Source organism: Pseudophryne corroboree, chromosome 6, assembly GCF_028390025.1.
Source record: "Pseudophryne corroboree isolate aPseCor3 chromosome 6, aPseCor3.hap2, whole genome shotgun sequence".
NCBI classification, from domain to species: domain Eukaryota; kingdom Metazoa; phylum Chordata; class Amphibia; order Anura; family Myobatrachidae; genus Pseudophryne; species Pseudophryne corroboree.
In genome coordinates, this window is record NC_086449.1 from 426,301,828 (window position 1) to 426,312,987 (window position 11,160).

Consider the following 11,160-nt stretch of genomic DNA (forward strand, 5'->3'; position numbering starts at 1 on the left):
GTGGTCCAAATACAGACCCTTGTGGGATACAACTTAGTACTTCAGCCCATTTTGAAAAATCCATAGTTACATAGTTAGCTAGTTAAATCCCTCCCCAAAAGCCTGCATGCACCTCCCCTTCTGTCAAACACATTTTCTTATGCACATGTCAGATGGCCTCGCATGTGTGTGTCCTACTTGGTAGTAACTTGATAGAGATGGCTATCACTTTATTATAAAGTTATTCAAAGAGTGGGTCAGTGTTTCTTCCTGTGATGCATTATATATATATACACATCGGGAGAACATGCATCAAAAAAAGCATGTGATAGCGACAACTGTCTAATGGGCCCTACACACTGACAGATCCGCCGCCGAGCTGCCTGACAGTGACGGGGGAAGTGAAGTTTCTTCCCTCCCCCATCACCCGGCTCCATAGCAGTGCAGGCAAATATGGACGAGACGGGGCATAAATATGGACGAGACGGGGCGACGGGGCACCAGCAATGAACGAACGCGGTGCCGCGCATCGTTCATCGCTGGTGCCTCCACACTGAAAGATATGAACGGTATCTCGTTCATTTATGAACGAGATCATTCATATCTTTCAGTATTATCGCCCAGTGTGTAGGGCCCATTATGGCAAAACCATGGCCATTGCATTGGAAACATTGTTAAGTAAGAAAATCATTTGAACTTTCCTTTTTGCTCACAGAGCTCTGAAATTTCAGAATCTTATAATCCTCTCCCAGTTACTAGTAGCAGTAAATGTATGTAGGTTTTAATCAAGCAAATGTTGAAAATATACTACACTATCATGCTTCGGTCAGTACAATGGCAACACAACATTCACCTCTAGGGGGTGACAAAGTTAGTTTTGATTAATACCCAGTATGAAGTAACAGAAAAAGACTCAGTGGAGTATCCTCTCAATAACATAATATGACTATTCTCTTCCTAGAGTATTATAGGGCAATGAAAGACATTACTAGGGAATGTACTGGCAGACCTCTTATCCATGAAGGCGCACTATAGGCCTAATTCATGTTTGTATGCAATGACCACTTATAACACAGTGGGGTGATTATCGGGAGACTGACCCTGTACCGCGATTGCAATGTGCATGTGAATGCGCATTGAGGATTTCATGGAAAAGTGTTTCACAGGGAGTTACTGGAGGTGGTAACGGGGAGTTTACAGGAAGTGGTTGGGAAAACGCAGGCATGTCATGGCCGTTTTCAGGGCGCGTATCTACTGATGGCTGCACGCTCATACGTGCAAAACGAGAGCACCTGCACCGCTACTGCTGTGTCCTGTCTGCACAGTCAGACAGACCCTTAGCCTCGATGTTCCTCATTTTTGCATATAGATCGCAAATATGAGCGCAATTGCGAATGACTTTGTGAAGTCTCTATTCATTCCAGAGCAGCAGCTTCACTTGCTAACAATAGGAGTTCTGTAGCCTAGAAAATCGCAGTTGCATTCTCGTACAAACACGAATTATGCCCTATATGTCCCTTTAATAATGAGGTACAGAAAACCTTATCTAATCTTCAACCGGATGTTACAAATTGCCTGGTTTGTGAATGTGGATATCCGCTGGCCAAAAAGATTAGGATATTTAGCAAGTTTTTGTAGCTATGCGGAAACAACTCCATAGCATTTAAAATAAGAATTTACTCACCGATAATTCTATTTCTCGTAGTCCGTAGTGGATGCTGGGGACTCCGTAAGGACCATGGGGAATAGACGGCTCCGCAGGAGACTGGGCACACTAAAAGAAAGATTTGGTACTACCTGGTGTGCACTGGCTCCTCCCTCTATGCCCCTCCTCCAGACCTCAGTTAGGATACTGTGCCCGGAAGAGCTGACACAATAAGGAAGGATTTTGAATCCCGGGTAAGACTCATACCAGCCACACCAATCACACCGTATAACTCGTGATATTTTACTCAGTTAACAGTATGAATAACAACTGAGCCTCTCAACAGATGGCTAAACAATAACCCTTTAGTTAGGCAATAACTATATACAAGTATTGCAGACAATCCGCACTTGGGATGGGCGCCCAGCATCCACTACGGACTACGAGAAATAGAATTATCGGTGAGTAAATTCTTATTTTCTCTAACGTCCTAGTGGATGCTGGGGACTCCGTAAGGACCATGGGGATTATACCAGAGCTCCCAAACGGGCGGGAGAGTGCGGATGACTCTGCAGCACCGAATGAGAGAACTCAAGGTCCTCCTCAGCCAGGGTATCAAATTTGTAGAATTTAGCAAACGTGTTTGCCCCTGACCAAGTAGCAGCTCGGCAAAGTTGTAAAGCCGAGACCCCTCGGGCAGCCGCCCAAGATGAGCCCACCTTCCTCGTGGAATGGGCTTTCACTGATTTAGGATGCGGCAAACCAGCCGCAGAATGCGCCAGCTGAATTGTGCTACAAATCCAGCGAGCAACAGTCTGCTTAGAAGCAGGAGCACCTATTTTGTTGGGTGCATACAGGATAAAAAGCGAGTCAGTTTTCCTGACTCCAGCCGTCCTGGAAACATAAATTTTCAAGGCCCTGACTACGTCCAGTAACTTGGAATCCTCCAAGTCCTTAGTAGCCGCAGGCACTACAATAGGTTGGTTCAAGTGAAAAGCTGATACCACCTTAGGGAGAAACTGGGGACGAGTCCTCAATTCTGCCCTATCCATATGGAAAATCAGATAAGGGCTTTTACACGACAAAGCCGCCAATTCTGACACACACCTGGCCGAAGCCAAGGCCAATAACATGACCACTTTCCACGTGAGATATTTGAGATCCACGGTTTTAAGTGGTTCAAACCAATGTGATTTTAGGAAACTCAACACCACATTGAGATCCCAAGGTGCCACAGGAGGCACAAAAGGGGGTTGAATATGAAGCACTCCCTTTACAAAAGTCTGAACTTCAGGCAGTGAAGCCAGTTCTTTCTGGAAGAAAATCGACAGAGCCGAAATCTGGACCTTAATGGAACCCAATTTTAGGCCCATAGTCACTCCTGACTGTAGGAAGTGCAGAAAACGACCCAGCTGAAATTCCTCCGTGGGGGCCTTCCTGGCCTCACACCACGCAACATATTTTCGCCAAATGCGGTGATAATGGTTTGCGGTTACTTCTTTCCTGGCTTTTATCAGCGTAGGAATGACTTCCTCCGGAATGCCCTTTTCCTTTAGGATCCGGAATTCAACCGCCATGCCGTCAAACGCAGCCGCGGTAAGTCTTGGAACAGACAGGGCCCCTGTTGTAGCAGATCCTGTCTGAGCGGTAGAGGCCATGGGTCCTCTGATAACATTTCTTGAAGTTCCGGGTACCAAGCTCTTCTTGGCCAATCCGGAACCACGAGTATCGTTCTTACTCCTCGCCTTCTTATTATTCTCAGTACCTTTGGTATGAGGGGCAGAGGAGGGAACACATAAACCGACTGGTACACCCACGGTGTCACTAGCGCGTCCACAGCTATCGCCTGAGGGTCCCTTGACCTGGCGCAATATCTCTTTAGCTTTTTGTTGAGGCGGGACGCCATCATGTCCACCTGTGGCCTTTCCCAACGGTTTACCAACAGTAGGAAGACTTCTGGATGAAGTCCCCACTCTCCCGGGTGTAGGTCGTGTCTGCTGAGGAAGTCTGCTTCCCAGTTGTCCACTCCCGGAATGAACACTGCCGACAGTGCTATTATGTGATTTTCCGCCCATCGGAGAATCCTTGCGGCTTCTGCCATCGCCATCCTGCTTTTTGTGCCGCTCTGTCGGTTTACATGGGCGACTGCCGTGATGTTGTCTGACTGGATCAGTACCGGCTGGTTTTGAAGCAGGGGTTTTGCCTGACTTAGGGCATTGTAAATGGCCCTTAGTTCCAGAATATTTATGTGCAGGGAGGTCTCCTGACTTGACCATAGTCCTTGGAAGTTTCTTCCCTGTGTGACTGCTCCCCAGCCTCGAAGGCTGGCATCCGTGGTCACCAGGACCCAGTCCTGTATGCCGAATCTGCGGCCCTCTAGAAGATGAGCACTCTGCAGCCACCACAGTAGAGACACCCTGGTCCTTGGAGACAGGGTTATCAGACGATGCATCTGAAGATGCGATCCCGACCACTTGTCCAAGAGGTCCCACTGGAAGGTCCTTGCATGGAACCTGCCGAATGGAATTGCTTCGTATGAAGCCACCATTTTTCCCAGGACTCGTGTGCAGTGATGCACCGATACCCGTTTTGGTTTTAGGAGGTCTCTGACTAGAGATGACAGCTCCTTGGCTTTCTCCTGCGGGAGAAACACTTTTTTCTGTTCTGTGTCCAGAATCATCCCCAGGAACAGTAAGCGTGTGGAAGGAACCAGTTGTGACTTTGGGATGTTTAGAATCCAGCCATGCTGTTGTAGCACTTCCCGAGATAGTGCTACTCCGACCAGTAACTGCTCCCTGGACCTCGCCTTTATTAGGAGATCGTCCAAGTACGGGATAATTAAAACTCCCTTTTTTCGAAGGAGTATCATCATTTCTGCCATTACCTTGGTAAACACCCTCGGTGCCGTGGACAGTCCAAACGGTAGTGTCTGGAATTGGTAATGACAATCCTGTACCACAAATCTGAGGTACTCCTGGTGAGGAAGGAAAATTGGGACATGCAGGTAAGCATCCTTGATGTCCAGGGATACCATGTAATCCCCCTCGTCCAGGCTTGCAATAACCGCCCTGAGCGATTCCATCTTGAACTTTGATTTTTTTATGTATGCGTTCAAGGATTTCAAATTTGTAGACTGCAGGGGAGAATCAGGGAGCTTCCTTCCAGCGGAACTGTGAGGGAATAATGGCGCCGGTGTGCTGAGGGAGATGGCTCCGCCCCTTTTTCAGCGGACTTTTCTCCCGCTTTTTTCTGTATTCTGGCAGGGGTAATTACCACATATATAGCCTCTGGGGCTATATGTTGTGGTTATTTTGCCAGCCAAGGTGATATTATTGCTGCTCAGGGCGCCCCCCCCAGCGCCCTGCACCCTCAGTGACCGGAGTGTGAAGTGTGTATGAGGAGCAATGGCGCACAGCTGCAGTGCTGTGCGCTACCTTGGTGAAGACTGAAGTCTTCTGCCGCCGCTTTTCCGGACCATCTTCTTGTTTCTGGCTCTGTAAGGGGGACGGCGGCGCGGCTCCGGGAACGAACACCAAGGACTGGGCCTGCGGTCGATCCCTCTGGAGCTAATGGTGTCCAGTAGCCTAAGAAGCCCAAGCTAGCTGCAAGCAGGTAGGTTCGCTTCTTCTCCCCTTAGTCCCTCGTTGCAGTGAGCCTGTTGCCAGCAGGTCTCACTGTAAAATAAAAAACCTAACATATACTTTCTTTCTAGGAGCTCAGGAGAGCCCCTAGTGTGCATCCAGCTCGGCCGGGCACAGAAATCTAACTGAGGTCTGGAGGAGGGGCATAGAGGGAGGAGCCAGTGCACACCAGGTAGTACCAAATCTTTCTTTTAGTGTGCCCAGTCTCCTGCGGAGCCGTCTATTCCCCATGGTCCTTACGGAGTCCCCAGCATCCACTAGGACGTTAGAGAAAAATAATTAAGTGGAACTTAGATTTGTGCATAGGTACTTGGTATATCAAATTACAATACCATGCAAATAATAAACAGCACATACATACAAAGAGAAATGAAATCTCAAAGCAGTATCTGTAGTAAGCAATTTACTATTCCTACATTGTCAAATGTCTGTGTGACATTGTGAGGAATACACTTAGTAAGCAGGTGATCAGCTCATTGTCAGATGTTAAAACATGACCTGCTATTTTGCAACTACAACATTTACATGTAACATCTAACCCCAGCCTTATCCTTTTGAAAGTGATAATGATCACCAGCCCTAGCAAAGCCAAAAGCAACCCTAATAAGAAGGCGTTTCAGTTTTCCATCTGGTGGGGTAGCATTCGAAGCAGGTGTTAAGTTTACTTAGTGTAAAACAATGTAATGATCCCTTCCCACACACCCAAATTGCACTGATGACATAAATTAGATAAATTGCCAGATATCCCAGCTTCTATTGAAATGTGAAAAGGGTTAGCTGCACTGCCTGATAGATAACAAGACACAATGCCTGAAGCTTCAGTCTGTGTAGAAATTAATCAAACCAGAATGTAATAATGAACACCATAGTCAGCCCACATCATTGCAGATTTGTGGCAGTTATTGTGGCAATTGAAGATGGTACCGATCTATATATGTTTATAAATATTTTTCCAACATACTGTATATGAATTATATATGCTTTAGTTTATATACATTTCTAAAGACATTCAGAGAAATTTCAGGAGCGCTCTATGGGTGGAATTCAAAAATGTTTGATAAGTCGGTTGGGTGTCTATTTTATCCTGTCTATTAGATAGGAAAAAACAGACACTCAACCGACTTTTCAAACATTTGAATCTCCCCCTATGTATTTTAAAAGGTTCCACCAGTTTAACTATAACATATTAAGATTAATATTGATATAATAGCAGTGGTATTTTATAAACATCTTTTTAGGGAAATGTACAGCTCCTAATTAGAATGAAGCAACTATTATTCTCATATATATGCACACAGCAGGTGCCTTTTTTATGTGATGTACTCTAAAAGTAACTATATGTTAAGCGTTATTATGCTATAAAAGACATGTTTATAAGTATACACATACTGTAGTTAAAAATAAACTAGTACAGTTTAAAAATATTTATCATTAAACATGTATGTATTATTTTGTTACTATGCTCTTCTATAGTAAATTGCTATCTGTGGAGAACTTTCCTTCCCTGGCCAAACCTTTACATGGACAACATAAAATACCCCCCAGAGAATAGATAATGCATGTTTTTACAAATAACACTTTTTTTTTTGGCAGACACAGGCGTAGTGTGTGGATTGAAAAAAATTATCCATAATGAGTAAAAGCAAAAATGCCTCCTTCAAAAATGTAAAAAATGCAACACTGCTTTAATGTAGATCTAATTTGCAGCAAGTTTTGAATGAAGCAAGTCGCAGCAATAAAAGTACTTCCAATTTACTGTCAAAAAAGGTGTGCAATTTATCATTTGAAATTTTCTGCTGTTTATTGCCACCTTCTACTATAACTATCAAATAGTTGTCTATTATCCAGTGCATACTTTAAATTGGATGGTTTGAACAGCACACAAAAACTGTTTCCCTCATAAAAAAAGGAATAAAGAAATGGAATATAACTTGACAAATAGATACAACAATTCATGGCAGGTGAAATAAATCTGCTGAATTTACATATCTATAGTACACACATACCCTGATGCATGCGTACATAATTAGAAATTTTTATATTTTCTGTATCTTTGATTTATGGTTCAGAGTTCATGTGTCAATACCCAAGTACATAGTATGTATGTTTATTATTTAAAGATAGCTTGAAATAATATATTTAATAGATATGAATTGTCATGTATCAATTTTACTTAATACTTAATCAATTTTACTTGAATTTGCATGTGCTGAAACTGTACTGTAAACCCATAGTAACCCATATATAAAAATAAATTAGTCCCACAGTTCTAATAACAATAGCACAGAATAATACATTAAATGACTGTTTGGGGAGATTACTGTAAACTACTTGGAACAACATGTTCAGCTGTGATATGGGTTTTGCTCCGCTTCCAAACAAAGACACTGCAATTTTGTAGACAAAGAAAATCTAAAATCTCACTATATCTTCCATGGTTTCTACAGGTCAGCTGGTCCCAGAGGCCTAATGGTAAACTGAGTATTCTAGCAAATTAAGTGGGTAAACAATAAATGCAAGCCCATTGATCTAGAAATACTATTCATTTATACAACACTAAATGCACAAGCGTCACATTGACACTATATTATAACTAAAAACAATGACTTAAGTGGACATAATATTTAAACTCAAAGTGACTTGCTACTAAAACAGCAGTAGTGGTAGTAATAGTAGGATTAGTACAGACAGTGATAAGCTGTCACCATCTCAGCGATGCATTCAGAACTTCGGCCAAATGTGACTAATACCTGGCATAAAAATGGATTAGGGAATCATTGGTGAATGTGATTGTGCTGTATTATACAGATCTAGGGGGATTTTAAATGTATTTCGATAGCTTAAGGAAAAATGTATATTGTAGTTACCAAATGATGTTTTATAAATTTGTGTAACACATTGTGGGTGGGTGGGTGGGTACCCATTGTGGGTACACATCAAGGAAAATAACAAACCACATTACATTGCAGTGACAATGCTCTAGTGACAAATCTCATTCTGTGAAGTTAAAGATATGTATATTCCTTTCTTAATCCTCTCACGTTTTATTCTGTACAATCTATATGAAACCAGGAAAAATGCAGTATTGAAACTACCTAATTTACTTCAACTGAGAGTTTTGATAACATCACAATGGAAATGTGTGTAACTGTCACACAGATGCTGCATATTTGCATAACATGCTAACTAACACAAGTGTACTATTGCATATCTGGTTATCATGCATGCTAACACAAGTATACTTTTGCATATCTGGTTATCATGCAATGCGTACATGATAATAAGTAACTACTTTTAAATTGATCCTCTGCGGTCAGGTTAGAAATGACTCTATATATTATAGTTCAATGCAAACTGTTAATAAATGACATCCCATTTTGAAGCAGGAACCCAAGATCAGTGATGAATAAATTATATAATCAGTGTCAAGAACACATAGTAACAAGATGACAGTATAGTTTTAATGCTTGATGTAAAAATTGTTCAGGACTAACATCATTAAGAACTGTCTCAAATACACATAGGTGGTATCAGGGGTCTGTGTGCAAGGCACCTTTTATCTCATGTACAAAGCAAGTGAACAAATACTACGGTCTTAAAGAAAAAATTCCAGGTGACTGTAGACTTTGTGGCTGAATGGCAAAGAGCCCAGGTAAATAAATGTACAGCAACTTCCAAATAGTGAGTATGTGCACCAACTTATGGCGTGTAACTGGCACAGTATGGGGGGAAGATAGCATGCTGATATGTCCAATCTATGTACTGTAGAACATGTTGGTGCAATCCATCACAACACTAAGGAAAGGATCATTACAGTACATTACAATGACTATCACATACAAAATCATCACGTATATGTAACTGTGTGACTGACATTTATTTTTTCCACAGCTACCCCACAGTGAGAGACTTTTCTATACGGTCTGTTGTGGTCACCTATATAGCAGGACGCTGCACAGGAAGCAGCAACCCCTGTGGAACTGGAATCATTACCCCTTATCATGTAATCAGCCCAAGCACCTAGCGACCGGCATGACCCCTAGGACATCGGGAAGACATGACCATCCGCTGGTTTAGGAGAGCCCATTACTCACAAATACAGCTGCTAGTCTCAGTGTGTCACCGTGCAGCTGCGCTGCTGGTTGCGCCACTTACCGTGGTACTCCTGCCCAGGTATGTAGTAGCTGGGGTTCCCGGCGAGGTGCAGCGAGATGAGCACCTCTCCTTGGTCGCCGTCTCCTTCCAACTCGCCGTGGTGGGTGCACAGGAAAAAGAAGGGCGAGAACCTGGGGTAATACCCCACTGCTGCCCGTACCGCGGCCACGTACAGGATCCCCAGAAACACCAGCACCACCAATCGCCTGCTACTCATCTCATCCATTGCTGGGCTCCCCCTAAGGCTCCTGTACCTATTCTGTATTCTGCATAGGTGGGGACGAGGAACGTGGGCTCAGCAAAAAGTTTGGAGGAATAAAAGTAAATAAACTTTATCTTCTCTGTAAGGAGAGCTCTCAGGCAGCGGTGTCAGGTGTGCCAGGCAGGACCGGGGCCAATAGGCAGGCTGCAGACAGGAGACCGAGCCTAGGAAGAGGGTCTCCGAGACAGGAGCTGGCAGCCAGATAATAACACATGCCTCATATGCAGATGGTGCTGGCAGAGGCAGAGGGCCCTCCCCCGGCCGCTCATTGGTCCGCTGCCTGTTTATTATCTAGTACTAGGAGGGGGCTATGGAAAAGGTGAATAGTTTCTGAGATTCCGAATCCTCGGCACAGAGCGTATTGTGCGATAGTACATGTATCAGTGATTCTACACTCTGCAGACACAGATCTTTGCTCCTAGGGGTTATGCTGACTGTTGTAATATGTAAATGCTATCTAGTATCCCCTCAGGTACACACCTTGGTTTAGTATAAGACGAACCTAATAGTAATAGGACTTTAGCATGTAATGGAGCAGATAATACCCGCGCACAGATGCAGGACGCTGCTCTATACAGGACACGAGCGTGTCATCATATACAACCATCCGACTGTACAGACACCTGTCTCACACCAGGTGCTGGCTATTGCACAGCATAGGATACTGCTATGGGGGAAGTAGAAGTACAATGGCACCGCCCCTGTCCACTATCCGCGGCGTAGTGTAACGTTATTTGTTTCCATACAAATGACTGTTTCTACTGCCTCGGAGAAAGTGGAGTCACTGGATACCATTAGCGGTGTTGCTAGTGATCTGCCGCCAGTCCCTTTCCGTACGGCACAAGGGAAGCAGAGGTGATTCATTTGTTATGGGGCTTTCATGTAAAGGACAGTTCGGGTCGGATCTTCTATTCCTGCTCTCCCAAATCTTCTTCTCACCTGTGCAGCGTGACTTGGCCTATTGTTATCAGAAATCTGCTTGTCCAAAAAAGAACAGTTTTAGCATCAGTACTGTGTGTATATGATGATGCCACTTTGGTTACATCCATTTTCTTAATGAAATAACTAGAGCTCTATTAGAGCTGCAATATCATCAATTACAGACCATGGGAAGTAAAAAAAGACCAGTTTTCAGTTAATTAATCTGTACATACTGTATCATACACAATGTAGTTTTACTGATAAAGCAGAGAAAATTAGGTCTGTTTAATATCGCAGAGAAAAAGACCTGCCTGGACAGATCAAGGGGCCAATTTATCATAAAATTATGCAGAAACAGTGATTTTATTAGTTATTAGTAACAATGTATTGCATTGTGTATGAATAGCATTTTCTACTACCACTGTGAAGCGGGTTCCAATGTATAGATTGTGTCTAGATCAGTGATTTTCAACCTTTTTTTACTCGCGGCACACTGAACAATATTTTAGAATTTGCCAAAGCACACCATCAGTTCCCCACAGAAAAATACAAAAAAC

At 43.4% G+C, this 11,160-nt stretch overlaps 1 protein-coding gene across 4 annotated transcripts in view; it reads right to left on the reverse strand.

The window, feature by feature from the left end:
* The window catches only part of RELN (reelin), an 856,893-nt gene extending 847,001 nt beyond the window's left edge, over window positions 1–9,892 (reverse strand). For 2 of the 4 annotated variants that reach the window (XM_063927014.1, XM_063927013.1), the window contains exon 1: window positions 9,421–9,891. In XM_063927014.1, coding sequence (XP_063783084.1) covers window positions 9,421–9,646 — 226 coding nt within the window. In that variant the 5' untranslated portion in view covers window positions 9,647–9,891. Of the gene's footprint in view, window positions 1–9,420 lie in introns of all 4 variants that reach the window. The other 2 variants (XM_063927012.1, XM_063927011.1) reach the window with 1 other exon arrangement.
* Window positions 9,893–11,160: the final 1,268 nt, after the last annotated feature.